The sequence below is a fragment of the Geotrypetes seraphini genome, chromosome 14 (genome assembly GCF_902459505.1).
Source record: "Geotrypetes seraphini chromosome 14, aGeoSer1.1, whole genome shotgun sequence".
NCBI classification, from domain to species: domain Eukaryota; kingdom Metazoa; phylum Chordata; class Amphibia; order Gymnophiona; family Dermophiidae; genus Geotrypetes; species Geotrypetes seraphini.
The window spans coordinates 67,734,530-67,750,103 of NC_047097.1; the positions used below are offsets into that span (position 1 = coordinate 67,734,530).

Consider the following 15,574-nt stretch of genomic DNA (forward strand, 5'->3'; position numbering starts at 1 on the left):
GACGTCCAGACATGTCTAGGTAAATCTGGATGTCTGCTAACCCTAGGCCTATAAAATACTGAGTGGAGTGGAAAGGGTACTTGTTTACTGTTTCCAAAAATACTAGGACTAGGGGGCATACGATGAAGCTACTATGTAGTAGATTTAAAATAAACCGGAGAAAATAGTTCTTTACTCAACGTGTAATTAAACCATGGAATCCGTTGCCGGAGAATGTGATGAAATCAGCTAGCATAGCAGGGTTTAAAAAAGGTTTGGCTCGTTTCCTAAAAGAGAAGTCCATAGGCCATTATTGAGATGACTTGATGTAATCTAATGCTTCTTCCTAGGATAAGCAGCATAAAATCTGTTTTACTACTTGGGATCTAGCTAGGTACTTGGGACCTGGGTTGGCCACTGTTGGAAACAGGATACTGGGCTTGATGGACCTTCGGTCTGTCTCAGTATGGAAATTCTTAAGTGAGCCAAGTATAGGACAGTCAAGCCATTGTGACATCATCACTGCTGAGGTTGGCTCTTAGGCATTGGTGGAATGAGGCATTATGACATCACAATCTCAGTTCTGGAATGTTGCTACTCTTTGGGTTTCTACCAGGTACTTGGGACCTGGGTTGGCCACTGTTGGAAACAGGATACTGGGCTTGATGGACCTTCAGTCTGTCCCAGTATGGCAATTTTTATATTCTTATGTGAGCCATGTATAGGACAATCAAGCCATTGTGACATCACTGCTGAGGTTGGCTCTTAGGCATTGGTGGAATGAGGCATGATGACATCACAATCTCAGTTCTGGAATGTTGCTACTCTTTGGGTTTCTGCCAGGTACTTGGGACCTGGGTTGGCCACTATTGGGCTTGATGGACTTTCGGTTTGTCCAATTATGGCAATTCTTACGTACTTATGAACTCAGATTGTCTCCTTCCCAGCTTTTTACTCTAATTACTATGCCGTCACACCTTCTCATATGTGCTGTTTTTCAGTGCTGTCCACGTGTTACATGACATGTCAAAATCCTAGCAATACACAAAGGATACGGCACAAGTTCCTAGCGGACGTACTTGTTTCCATAGGGAACAGTAACCCCAGCCACAGGCCCCGTATCACAGCCCAAGAAGAGGAAGGAGACGTAGCAAGCAGTAGACACCAAATTCACCAGCATGGCCATCCGAATGGCTCCCAGGGCAGACAAGCCCAACTTCTTCACAAGCAGGCCCCCCAGGAAAATTCCCAGGCACGCACATGGTATGGCCGTCATCCCTGGGGATGAAAAGGAAAAGTCACTATTAAAGAATTTAATCCAAAGCTGACATCAAAATATTAACGTTGAGGTCTACTGAAGTTACATGAAAAATTACTTCAGAACTGATGATGACATCATGGGGGGGGGGGGGGTGTCAATTTCCACACATTAAAGCAACTCTTATGGCCATAAGGTCTATCCAGTCTGCCTATCCCTTAGAGACCCTATATTACGGTGATACGTTAAATCCGCGCGGGACATTGACGCACTGACAATCGCATGCAGGACTTCTGTGCGCCGCCTAAAAACTGTTACTGTTAGTGCTCAGAGGGGGTGTGCGTGGGGGGAATTCCCCCAACCCAGTAAACTGACAAGTGTTCGCGCTCATGTTGGGGGGGTCATAGCGGTAACAGGAATTTTAGATGAGTTCAATTTTAAATATCTATTTGTACCGTCATGTATAATGATTGATTAATGTGAACCGCCTAGAACTCCCGGGTATGGCAGTATATAAAAATATAAAAAAAAGTGAATTCAATAATATGAATTTAGATGTTATCAACGTTCATACGAGCAATGTAAAGTCCAGAATCCACAGCTGACAATTTTGGATAATTGTTCGTTTCACATTGAGGAGTTTTTGTCACATGGTTCATTACTATTAAGTTTCAGCAGTTTTCTTTTTGGGGACTCACTTTCATTTTGATGTTGGATCGAAACCAGCGGTATAAACTTGGAAGTACGGTCTTTCCATTGCAAGATTGTCAACATCTGCACCAACATTTAAGAATATATACATTTTTTCCATTTGGAGAAGATATAGCTGTGGATTCTGGACTTTACATTGCTCGTTTGAACGTTGATAACATCTAAATTCAGCTAAGTACCTTCTGCATTTTGAATAATTATTTTGCTTTCAGAAGTTGACTATCATAGTTCAGATTCATCAAGTGATTAATAGGTTGGTAGGCAGGTTGAGTGCAATGATGTAGAATTATTACATCTTTATTCTACAAACCTGTTGGTTTTGAATAAGATATTACACTGAGCACTCTAATTCTAATTCAAATTTTATTTTATTTTTATTTAATTTAGTATCATAGTATTGAATTCACATTTTTTGATATTAGATATTATTGGTGAATTTATTGTTTAAATTTATTTCTCCCATATATTTATTTATTTTGAGTATATAAAAATAAACTATTATTATTATTTTTAGGCGGTGCGCAGAAGTCCTGAGCGGGATTATCAGCGCGTCAATGTCCTGCGCAGTTTCGTTACGGAACCCTATATTACTGTGTTAATTTGAATTTCTAAGAACAATCAAATGAGGTCTGAAAAACATTTGTAAACATTTTGTGGACAGCCGAAATATTCTACGCAATTTTAAAACCTGAAGAAATGAACTTTCGTACAGAAATAAAGAGAGATCCCTTGCAGGGGTGTCAAAGTCCCTCCTCGAGGGCCGGAATCCAGTCGGGTTTTCTGGATTTCCCCAATGAATATGCATTGAAAGCAGTGCATGCAAACAGATCTCATGCAGATTCATTGGGGAAATCCTGAAAACCCGACTGGAATACGGCTCTCGAGGACCGGAGTTCCCTACCCCCTGTGCTAGAGCCATGGAAAGGATCTTTCTATAATACAGGGGTAGGGAACTCCAGTCCTCGAGAGCCGTATTCCAGTCGGGTTTTCAGGATTTCCCCAATGAATATGCATTGAAAGCAGTGCATGCAAATAGATCTCATGCAGATTCATTGGGGAAATCCAGAAAACCCGACTGGATTCTGGCCCTCGAGGACCGACTTTGACACCTGTGCCTTAAAGAAACAGTACATTACTATTAGCTTCCCAACTGGCTCTATTTTTTTGTAGACAGATTATTTCAGTGTTCATTTTATCCCACTGAACGCCAGAGCTTACTTCCTCATTTCTACAAGTCCCTGCGTCGAACAAAGGTAAAATCAGGGCTGGATCAGCCTGTTCGGGAAAGAAAACGGAGCCAGCTGACAACCTAAGTTTAGGGCTCCTTTTACGAATAAGCGTTAGCGGGCGCTAATTTGCCGGCCGCTCTAGCCGCTACCGCCTCCTCTTGAGCAGGCGGTAGTTTTTCAGCTAGCGCGGGGGTTAGTGGGCGCTAAAAAGTTGCGTGCGAGACAGCGGCTAACGCGGCTTCGCCAAAGGAGCCCTGAGGCCTTTAGCGGCACTGCAAGCAGGTCAGTTTTCTCACCTAGCAGTTGATTGGCAGATGAGGTCGTAAGGTTGAACTGCTGCTCGAGGTATTTTCCCAGGAAGGCCGCAAACCCCGCAACTACAGCAATCTCCATGCAGGCCGCGAGCACTATGCAGGTGAATACAGGGTTGGAGAGCAAGTGCTTTGTTACGCTGGGAATCACTGTGAGAGGCGAGAGAAGAAAGGGTTCGTTCCGCCTCATCTCACGGATAATATTATTCTTCAGAAAATAAGATCACATTTTTAATTTTCTTACTTTGTTCTAAACATACAAACGTCTCCCCCCCCCTCTCCCAAAATACAACAAATTCTGTTGATTATTTATTTTTAAAATTTCTATACCGTTTTTATGCAAAACGGTTTACGAGTTACGTACATACAAAGTTAAGAATCCATACAAAAATTAGAAGATAAAACAGACATCTTCAGTCTAACAAAATCAATTGAACAGAAAAATGCTTCAACCAATAGCTGAGTCTTCAACATTTTCCTAAAGGAATTCCTCTCTCCGCATTGTCTAATCTGGCCAACGAGGCCATTCCATAACTTGACTCCTGCACACGTAAACGTCATGGCATTCTACATGTTTAGGGTTGGCCTTTGTCTTCACCAATGCCGCACCTATAGAACATAAGGATCTTTGTGGTTGGTAACGAGACATCATGTTCTTAAAAATTTCAGGCCTCGTACTATATAGAACTTGATGACATAACATGATTGCTTTGTACTGAATTCGAAACACAACTGGCAGCCAATACAGCTGCTGAAGATATGGAGTAATAGGCTCATATCTTGATATTCCAGTTAGCAATTGTGTAAGTTAAGGATTGAAAGCCTTTTTTAAAAAAAATTTAGGGTACCTTTTATCAAGCTGCGCTAGAGGTTTTTAGCACAATCTGGTGCGGTAAATGGTCTGACACTCATAGAATTCCTATGAGCGTCGGAATATCTACCTCGCCGGCCCGTGCTAAACACCTCTAGCGCAGCTTGATAAAAAGGCAGGGGGGGGAGGTGTTAATGATGTCTCATATCGACTTCATTTGGAAGAGGATCCTTCATTTCTGACAGGATCATCAATTCCACAGTTTCTTTTGCTGTTTTCCTTGTGAAATCTATTTGGTGGAACCCTTTTTTTGTTTTCTGTTCAGGTAATTAACTTATAAACCCCTTCTTTTATTAAGGCTGATGTGTCCATTATATTATATGGCGAACCCTGCTTCCAAAGCCTTCCATCCCCACGGGCCTTCCATCCCCATGGGAGTCCCGTTGGCTAGAGGGGGGTCCCTGTGGGAGTCCCATGGGCCAGAGGGGGGTCCTCGTGGGAGTCCCGTGGGTTATGGGGGGATTCCCGCGGGATTCCCATTCCTGTGCAGACCTCTAGTTTGGATGCAGGTGGGGCGGCGGCATATAACACATTAGAACTCCCAATTTTATGCCCAAGTAAGCATTCAGATTATTCCAGGGATAAAGCTGCCCAAACTAGAAGGAATCCCAATGCAGCCTGGCCCTCCTTTGTCTTAATAACCGATGACTAATTTCTCCCAGAATTGAATGTGAAAATATTACCTTTGAAAATGGTAAAGCTCAGATTTTTAATTGGCTTTTTTTTTCTCATGCATATTAAGGGTTTGGAGCTTATAGATAGCTTCAAATCAAGTCTGTTTTTCCTCTCTCTAGGTTTGACTTCTATTTTTAAATGCTTAATTGCGGTGCAGTGCTGATTGTGAGGCTCTGTCGCCTCTCTGTTTGGGTTACTCCGGTGATATAATGAAAGGTTATTATTAGGCGGTTCCAGCAGGCGGCACGGCTACTGTTCTAGCCATCTGGTATCAGTAAAGTAGAGAGCATTTTAATTTCTTTCATGAAAACATTTCCAGGTATTGTAACATTTGCAGCTCCTCGGAGGCATAATTATAATGAGACAGATGAATATTTCTGTACAGCGTTTGGATATACAGAAACTGGAAGAAAACAGACCAGTTTGATTGAGTCCCAGAGATTATCAGCTGCCTTCTTCGGTTACTTTAGTGCTGGGGTGCCCAATACGTCGATCGCAGAGCGGGTTCCCTTCCCTTCTCTTTTTTTCCCCTCCTGACTAGCCCGCTCCTGAATTCTGCTGCTGCCGCCGCTGCCCGACCAATTCACAACAGGACAAAATTCAAATGAGGGCGATCGGAGGAACCCCCCCTCCAGTGTGCCCTCGCTAGTGTGCGATCCTGACGCATGTGCAGACCATCTGCTTTCCATGCAGATGGTTTGCGCATACGTTTGATGGCCATAGTTTGTTTTTGTTTTTATTTACTTTTTGGGAGCCTGACGTCATGCTGGGCACAAGCCGCAAACTTCTCCGCAGTTCGGTTCTCCTCCATCCCCTGCAACATGGAGTCAGCAGCACTCGCAAACCGCATAAGCCCGATGCCGTCCTTTCCCCTTAAAGAGCAGCGCGAAGTGGGGCGAGATGTCAGAGCACCGCCGCTGCAGCCCTTTGTGGTGCTCTGCTCGACTCGGGCTCAGACTCGGTTCCCCCTCCCTTTCTCCCATTTTTCCTTTCTTTTGGTAATCACCCAAAGCCCCGTGGCGTGGTCTGGGGCAGGAGAGTTGGGGCAGAGATCAGGCCAGGAGTGTCCCCTTCGCTGACACAAGTTTACTGCCCCGGCGAGTCCCTGCCGTGAAGAGCCACAGCAGCTGGGGACTTTTAAAAGCAGGCAATTATTCTCTCCTGCTCTCTGCCGCCCTTCCCTGCAGTGCTGCCCTGCTTTAAAACCACGGGCTCACACTGCGGGTAAGGGCGGCAGACAGCAGGAGAGTCGGGGTGGCAAGAGCAGGGCTCAGCTGGAAGGGGCAGAGCGGCAGAGATGGGCTGCAGGCTGGGATTTCAGGCCGAGGTCAGTCGGAAAGGACGTTTGCGACTGTCCCCAGCAGTCGCTTCTTGTGTTGATCGGCCAGCCCAGTCGGTTCCCAAGATTTCTTTAGTGAATCGCGTCCCTGCCTACTTTGCATGCCGTTCCCCTCATTTGCATGCACGGATCGGAATCGGATCGGCACAGAGGTAAGTGAATCGGGCTAGAGTAGAATCGGGTCGCAAACCAATCGGTACACGATCGGTTTGCTCAGTCAATCTAGCCCTTAATCATTATTGAAACAGGTCTAGCCTCAAACGTCCAAATTTTGCCCTGGACGTTTTTTGCAATGTTCTGTTATCGCAAAAAAACGTCTAAATCATAAGTCCAAAACACGCCCATCTAAAAAAATGTGTTTTGAAAATGGCAATTTGGACATTTTAGCATATAACCACAGCCAAAAGAAGCACAAGCTGTCTGAAAGTGCCGGTTGATGCCAGCAAATGCTGGTTGTCAGCACAAATAGGACAGAATGTAGTACCTGGGGGTCTCCCTTTTTTTTTTTTTTTAACAATGAAGGGAAAGAAGAAAAAAATTGGAGACCCTCTATCAATGGAGGGAGGGTGAGGCAGGGACCTGGGGGGGGGGGGGGGGCCAGGTGTAACCCCTAAAGCCGGCACCATTCAGCCAGACACCCCTGTCTCACTGAAGAGGAAACCTCAACAGGAGAAAACAATGTTCCAGTCACAGCCAGAATCCAGCTGGGAGATAGAGCATACTGGAGATACAGGAGGAGTGCCAGCCAATAGGACCACCTGTTATTCAGTTTCTCTATCTCCGCCTGCTGGTAGATGTGTGCTATCCCATTGGTCTCTGGATTCATCTGCTGCTGTTGCTAAGGAATGTTAATTATTTCCAGAGCGCTACTAGATGTACGCAGTGAGATCCATTTGCATACAATGGAGGCAGTACATGCAAATAGATTCATGCATATTCATTGAGGAAATTCTGAAAACCTGACTGGATTGTGGCCCTCAAGATCAAAGTTACCCTCTCCTGCTCTAGTCTTTGTAAGTAATCTGCTCCTTTTTTGACTTTGAGGAGAAAATCTCCATCTTGGGTTCAAAAGGTAAGCGACTTCACAGCCTCTCTTCCTCTGTCCACCCATGGAATATGTTATCATCCCTTTACCACATAATCAGCATCCATCCCTTCACAGTTACATGCAACCATCCGATTCTGCACTAATTCATTCATCTCGCTGGGATGGTGGAAAAAAATTTGTTCCCGTGTCACCGTCTACTCTAGATTACTGTTTACCAATGCACTGGAGCATGCATTAAGAGTACATGATTTGTTATTGGGTCTGAAGGCCACCAACTCCCACTTTGACAGAAAAGAGAAAACTTTACCAGGTCTCTTCTTCACCCTAGCCCCTCCCTCAATTTCTTTCTCTATCTGGCAGGCAAGTCAGGAGGTAGGAGTGATCCCCCGTTTTATATGTCTGACTGGAAAACAAACAGAGTGGATTAGCATAAAAATTATGCAAGTATAAAACGAAATGCCATTACCACGGAGCTGCTGGAAGCAGGAAGGGCTGTCGTCTGTCTCCAGGGAATGCCTTAAGACCCCATTGCTGGGTTTGGGCCTTTCATAATCTCTGTCGGGAAGCATGGTTTGCTCGCTCTCCTCAGAACGGTCCATCCGTGGTGACAGGGACTGTGGAAATCCAAACATCAAGAGAGACGAAAAGAAGAGCAAAGCACCACAGAGCAGGAACCCGCCCCACCAGGCACCGATCCAGCGGGGGTCGTCAGGCGTAATGTCCAGTTTACCTGTAACATTAAGATCACCATTCAGTTCCTTTAAGCAGTAAACAAAAACCCAAAACATGAGAGCATAAAGGGATATCAAGAGTTAATAATTTTTATAAAGAAGGCAAAAGAAACAAAATAGTGAAATAGTGGAAAGAAACTTTTGTCCTAATCTGAATTTCCTGGCAAGTAAATTGAAATACATGAATATGCAAACAACTGCATTAATATGCAATGTAAGCTGAAAGGTAAAACTTGGAACATTTGGTTATGCCTAGAATGTTTGAATGCGCTGTAGAAAGGTCCCTTGAAATGTAAGAATTCAAATTGTGCTGAACATAATTCCCCTTGATATGTACTAGTAGGACTTGGCACTAGAGAGCTACATGGGAAATGGGGATTGTGGGAATCCTGTGGAACCCGTAGGATTCCTGCAGGTATAGAAGTTGCCACGAATTTCCTCGGGGATGGAAGAAGTTGCTGTGGGATTCCCACAGAAATGGAGTCAAAATCTCTGGTGACTCCACAATGAGGCTTGGAATGCACTGAGAGAGGCAATTGGAGCACTAGAATGAGGCTTGGAACACAGAGAGGGGCAGCTGGAGCGCCAGAATGATCAGAGGGGGCAGCTAAACACCAGACTAAGGCTTGGAACAGAGATTGGCTGTTTCACTGAGTGGAGGAGAAATGAACGGTCAATGGTAACTTTATATTGCCAAGCCTAGAGGAGCTAAGACCCTCTTCCCTTCTCTGAGTTTGGCGTTAGGGTTACCATATTTTTAAGTGGGAAAAAAAAAAAGAGGATATGTGGCCCCGCCCTGTTTCACCCCAGCCCCGCCCCCACACAAACCTCACCTCCTCTTCTTCCTAGAGCTCAGGGCCACACGGATGCGACGCGATGACATCACATGCATGCGTGCAATGTCATCGTGCCACAGGTAGAGGTCCTCCAGATGCTGTCCTGAGCTCTGGCAGAGCCAGGGCCATCCAAAATTCGGACAAAGTGCTGGGTTTTCTAAATCCACTGGATAACATAACATAACATAACTTTATTCTTCTATACCATAGAAACATAGAAACATAGAAATAGACGGCAGATAAGGGCCCACGGCCCATCTAGTCTGCCCACCTTAATGTCCCTCCCCTACCTTTGCCCTGTGAAGAGATCCCATGTGCCGATCCCATTTGGCCTTAAAATCAGGCACACTGCTGGCCTCAATCACCTGTAGTGGAAGACTATTCCAGCGATCAACCACTCTTTCAGTGAAAAAGAATTTCCTGGTGTCACCTCGTAGTTTCCCGCCCCTGATTTTCCACGGATGCCCTCTTGTTGTCGTGGGACCCTTGAAAAAGAAGATATCTTCCTCCGCCTCGATGCGGCCCGTAAGATACTTGAACGTCTCGACCTCTCTCTGCGCTCCTCGAGCGAGTATAGCTGTAATTTGTCAAGCCGTTTTTCGTATGGTAGATCCTTGAGTCCCGAGACCATCCGGGTGGCCATTCTTTGCACCGACTCCAGTCTCAGCACATCCTTGCGATAATGCGGCCTCCAGAATTGCACACAGTATTCCAGGTGGGGCCTCACCATGGATCAATACAATGGCATAATGACTTCCGCCTTACGACTGACGAAACCCCTTCGTATGCAGCCCATGATTTGTCTTGCCTTGGACGAAGCCTGCTCCACTTGATTGGCAGACTTCATGTCCTCACTGACGATTACCCCCAAGTCTCGTTCTGCTACCGTTTTTGCTAGGATCTCGCCATTAAGGGTATAAGACTTGCATGGATTCTGGCTGCCCAGGTGCATAACTTTGCATTTTTTGGCATTGAAGTTGAGTTGCCATGTCCTAGACCATCGCTCCAGTAGGAGTAGGTCTAGGACACCATAATCAAACAATTTCTAGGCGGTTTACACGGAAGAAGGCTGGCCAATCAGCGAAACACAGATAGTTACAAATGCTACACCTTACTTAACAATATTCAGTAGAAAATTTTTGTTAACCCCGATATCCACTTTAGGAAATGAATTTATCAAACAACGCTGATTTGATTACTTTTCAAAATGCACCCTAAGACATCATCACCCCACCAGAACTGCTGCTTACTTGCTTGGAACGCAAGGGTCCTATCCAAAAAAGTCTTGTATCTGCAGCCGGTAATTTTGGGATAGACAAATAAATTAGAACTCTTAAAAAGAGGCAAATCCGGACGTTTGCTAACCCTACAGGAGGTCATGGCTGTTGATATGAGAGTGGGAGGCTCCCCCTTTTAAATCGTGGAGCTGCTGAATGGTCATATTTAGGCCTGCTCTGACCATGGCTACATTTGGCTGGCAAAGTTAGTTGCCTAAGCAAATGAACGTTGCGCATCTAATATCCTCACCTTGTCACCTCACAATCTATTGCCCCACCCCTTTAAAAGCGCTTAAATTTAAAACGTTCAGTCAGCAAATTTTTAAACTCATAAGTTCAGCTATCTGCCTCCCAAACTTTTACCAAGTGTGACACCATTTTAACCCTTATCAATTGACATGACATTACATCAGGGGGTCTCAAAGTCCCTCCTTGAGGGCCACAATCCAGTCGGGGTTTCAGGATTTCCCCAATGGATAGGCATAAGATCTATGTGCATGCAATACTTTCAATGCATATTCATTGGGGAAATCTTGAAAACCCGACTGGATTGCGGCCCTCAAGGAGGGACTTTGAGATCCCTGCATTACATGATCAAAACAAAATAGCAGAACTTCCCATTTCCTCCCTTACTGACTTCCTCCTCTTCCCTCCCTTATCCAAAGCATGACGACAACAGCAGTGGTATCAGCAGGACTCTGGTGTTTCAGCGTGTGTACTCACAGACCCTACTACTTTGTATAGGATTCTAATCTAAGGGTAAGTCCATACAGGGGTAGCACAACCCCATGTCGACTGTCACTACTGAGCATAGGTCACAGTAGAGATCCAGAAGGGAGGGGGGGTGGGAACATCACGTCAGAGGGAAGGCTTCCAGTTCAGCCGCCAGCAGTGTATCAGGACTGCTGCCCGCCTGTAAAGGGCAGAGAGCAAATGTGGCTGTGCCGTATTCGAAGGGAGGAGAAGGAGGCGGTATTTGCATGTCCCTGGGCAGATACACTCCTGCGGGAACCCCGCAGGATTGCCGCGGAGATCCCTGCGGGTTTCCCACGACTTGGGGGAGATCCCCCCCACCTCAGGATTTCTGCCAACCCTGTTCCCATGCAGCTCTCTAATGTCCACTTAAAAGAATAAATAAATGAACTAAGGAGAGGCAGGCCCGATACAGCCACTGTGAAAAGAGTTTGTGATGTCTCATCAAAATGACGTTGATCCTCTCCTTGCTATATGGACAAAATTTACAGAGCTGAACCAGCATATTGCCAAGCCAGTAAAATGATCTTGGGCATAGTTAATTCTTTACTTAAGGAAGGATTGATAAAGTTAGGACTGTTTCCACTGGAAAGATGTGGCCTGAGGGGGCTATATGATTATCTTCTTCAAGAGCTCATAAAGAAACTGACAGCCAATCCATTTTTAATCACTTCTCTTAAAATAAAAGTAAGTGTGTTGGGAAAGAAGGAAAAAACCCCCAAACCATATTCCTTGAAAGAAGGATATTAACCTAAAAAAGAAATACTGAAATGTGTGACCTCTGGAAAAACTAAGTGAATGTTTTAATGAATCACATCAACACAGGCAACTGCAAGCTGACTTCAACCTAGAAACAGAGTTCGAAAAAGCACTTGCTTACCAACCTAGGGCACGTGAAATGTTTTTGGTTTGACTGGTTTAGCAATGGACATAATTTGCCGACCCGCTGTACAAAATGGCCCTCTTTGTGCTTTTCCGTACGTTCATTCCTTCTCTGACTCTACCAAGCAAATGACCTCAATAGTATTAAAACGAGGTCATCAATATAAAAAAAAAAAAAAAATCCTCCAATCGATTCCCTGACATAAACATAGCTAAGAATAATAATAAAAGAACAGAAGGGCATTCGGAAAAGTTGAAAGGGGACAGATTCAAAACGAACGCTAGGAAGTTCTTCTTTACCCAACCTGTGGTAAAGAAGACACCTGGAATGCGCTTCCAGAGGGCGTAATAGGGCAGAGTACGGTACTGGAGTTCAAGAAAGGATTGGACAACTTCCTGCTGGAAAAGGGGATAGAGGATTACTGCACAGGTCCTGGACCTGTTGGACTGCTGGGCACGATGGACCTCAGATCTGACCCAACGGAGGCATTGCTTATGTTCTTAAGGCTTCTAGTGATGGCTGCTAAGGGCCTGAAATTACTGTGTTACCGACAGATCTGCTCTATTTTTTCTTTAATGGCCACAGATGTACACACACAATATCTAATATAATCTAATCTAATCCTTAGGTTTGTATACCGCATCATCTCCACGTTCGTAGAGCTCGACGCGGTTTACAGTAGGAGAAATAGGAAGGAACAAAATCTGTCCCTATAAAAAAAAAAAAAAAAAATGGCGTCTGCCACATTAGGCGCCTGCAAAACGGGCATCTATCGTATGTCAATCACTGGTACGTGCCACATCCAGAATTGCATCTATTTTTTGCACAGACACCTCAAATGAGGCCTACATTTAAGGCATTTGACACACGACTATGGAAGCGCCTATGCATGACTACAGACACCTAGGGCCACTTCTGACGTAAGCCATACCTGCCTTAGCGTCAGTAGGCATGCACAGACACTTCTATAGGAGCAAGTCAGATGCCTACATTATAGGCATCATTCACCGCATTGAATTTTATTTTATTTTTTTAAAGTGGCTACCAATTGGTCCGTTAGATGGCGGTAGGACGCCTACCACAGTCTACAATTGGGTCATGCCTTTACTGTTTTTCCAGTCCTCACTTGATCCACTTTGCTTAAGAGGAGATCTTTCTGTGATGCCACTCAGTATTTGCCTAAATTTCTGGAGCCAAAATCATTAAATATATTAATACGCTCATTAATCATCGCAAAACTCGATTACTGCAATTCCCTACTAGTAGGCATCACCCAAAAGGAAGAAAAAGCGCCTTCAGATAATTCAGAATACTGCCGTCAAACTGATCCATCATTGAAAAAAAATATGACCATGTAACGCCCTTTCTGGTTAAATCTCACTGGCTTCCAATTAACCATCAAATCACTCTACAAATGAACCACAATTCATTACATTACATTACATTAATGACTTCTATTCCGCCTGTACCTTGCAGTTCTAAGCGGATTACAACAAAAAGATAACTGGACATTCATTGATAAATTACTCATCCCTTACAGTGCTTCACGTTCACTTTGGTCTATAAATCAAAAAGTTATCGGGACACGACGACACGATATATTCTCAGTGATGGGGCCACAGAGCTTTGGAACGCTATGCCACAACATTTAAGAGAGGAAAACAATTTGGCCCGTTTTAAAAGTAATTTAAAAAGCTTCCTTTTTAAATTTGCTTTTTAACCTTTAAAATACGTTCGGTTCTTATACAAAATTCCTTTTCTAAATGCACCTTTTTTCTCCCCCCTTTTTCCTTTTCTTTCTCTTTTTACATTCCCCGTCCTATTATTCTTTCCATATATGTCTCTCCTCTGAACTTTAAAAATACTTAATTGTAGTTCTATCCTCCCTTCCGCATTAGTTGGTCTGTATGTCTAATTGTCTACCCCGTTATTTTAAATTGTGTGTAAAAATATATTTTGATTTGATTTCTTATATACCGCTATACCGTGAGGTTCAAAGCGGCTTATAATGAAGATAGATTAAAGATAGATTAAAATACAATAAATAAAAATGGTACTTTGGATTTCCCTAGCAGTCCCGAAGGCTCACAATCTAGCGAATATAATGTTTATATTTTATTAATTTTTGTATCTAAATAAGCAATTCATCTAAGTCGAATAAAACTTGAAACTTGACGGAAGATTCCATTTTAAGTGGCACTGCTCATAATAGCCGGTTTGTGCCGAAGTCAAAACAGACTATTTTGGGAGCATTCTAGGGATGGAGTTAGCACTTGGCCGGTCATAGAGTCAGTCTTATCTTTACACAGTTCACCAACTGAATTTCTAACTGCAAACTACCTCTTGACCCCCTTATATTCCCCCTCCTTTCTGCACTCTCCTGTACTTAAGTTGCTGTATAGTCTTTGAACTGTCCAAAATGTTTTCCATTGTGAATGTTGGCTTGTAACCCATTCTGAGCTACTGGAAGGACCAGCTACATTTCACTGGTTCTGAAAACCCGCCGTGCCTGGACAAGATGCGGCATTAAATTTCGGGATTTAGTGCCACCAGCGGCCGCCGGTTAAATATTGGGCCTCGAGACTGTGAGCCCTCGCCTTGAGTTTCAACTGATAAAAGGCATAAACGAAATCCAAGATGCCTTCCCTTTATTAGAAGTTAACCAATGGAAATCAAAATAGACCTTATCGGGCAATATTGCAGCTTACAAATAAAATCGCAGATGCACCAAAAAGATTTAATAATGTGTGAAATACCATTACATTAGACGCTAAGAGTTGCAAAATTTCTCTGCAAGATTATTCCACTCTAGCACTTTTAAATAAAATTACAGGTACGCACAAAAGATCTAAAAAGTACTGGAACTTGAAAGTCAGCGATTGTGTGAAACAACATTATGTTAGATGCTAAAGTGGGATTTTATGGCAAGCATATTCCATTCTAGCCTTGTGATTTGCGGTTCATAAACACAACTGAATGCAAGCTTCCAAGGAAAAGGCTTCCAAACGACAGTACAACACACGTTTCCTTACTGGTGTCAATGAAGACAGCATCCACATAGAACTTGGTACAGAAGGAGCCCAGGATGAAGCCGCAGGCAGGTCCAAATACCAGCATCGTGAACAGGATACCTGCAAGAGGCAGAAAAGGAGACTGAGCCAAAATGTATCATCAAATAATTCCACAGGCAAACAGGGGGGAAAACAAAACAGTGGATCCATGATCTTGATCTCAAAGTTTATTAATAAAAGTCTTCACAAACAAAAGTGATGTAGATACAGTGGTACCTTGGATTACGAGCATAATCCGTTCCAGGAGCATGCTCGTAATCCAAAATGCTCGTTTATCAAAGCGAGTTTCCCCATAGAAAATAATGGAAACTCGCTTTGATACGTTCCCCCCCCCCAATAACCGGCATCGTTCCCCCCGCTCACAAAGGCCCCCTCACTCCAACCGCCCCCCCCCCCCCCCCCCCGCCCGAACAACTTAAACTTACCCCCCCCCTCCCCCGTCTAGCACAGGCACAGGTCGTGTGCCTAGAAGATCTTCCGGCTTCCGCTTCTCCCTGCCTGCCTGCCTTGAGCATACATCTGCACATGCTCAAGGCCTTCTAATTCTCCCTCTCGCCGAGAATCTCATGCATACACAAAGAGATCATGAGAAGCAGTCTAAA

At 44.2% G+C, this 15,574-nt stretch overlaps 1 protein-coding gene across 2 annotated transcripts in view; it reads right to left on the minus strand.

Annotated features, from left to right (window-relative positions):
* The window catches only part of SLCO3A1 (solute carrier organic anion transporter family member 3A1), a 214,752-nt gene that overhangs the window by 50,853 nt on the left and 148,325 nt on the right, over positions 1-15,574 (minus strand). For both annotated transcript variants that reach the window (XM_033920897.1, XM_033920896.1), the window contains exons 3-6: positions 14,934-15,032; positions 7,888-8,151; positions 3,474-3,638; positions 1,059-1,257 (exon numbers count right to left, since the gene is read on the minus strand). In XM_033920897.1, coding sequence (XP_033776788.1) covers positions 1,059-1,257; positions 3,474-3,638; positions 7,888-8,151; positions 14,934-15,032 — 727 coding nt within the window. The remainder of the gene's footprint in view (positions 1-1,058; positions 1,258-3,473; positions 3,639-7,887; positions 8,152-14,933; positions 15,033-15,574) is intronic.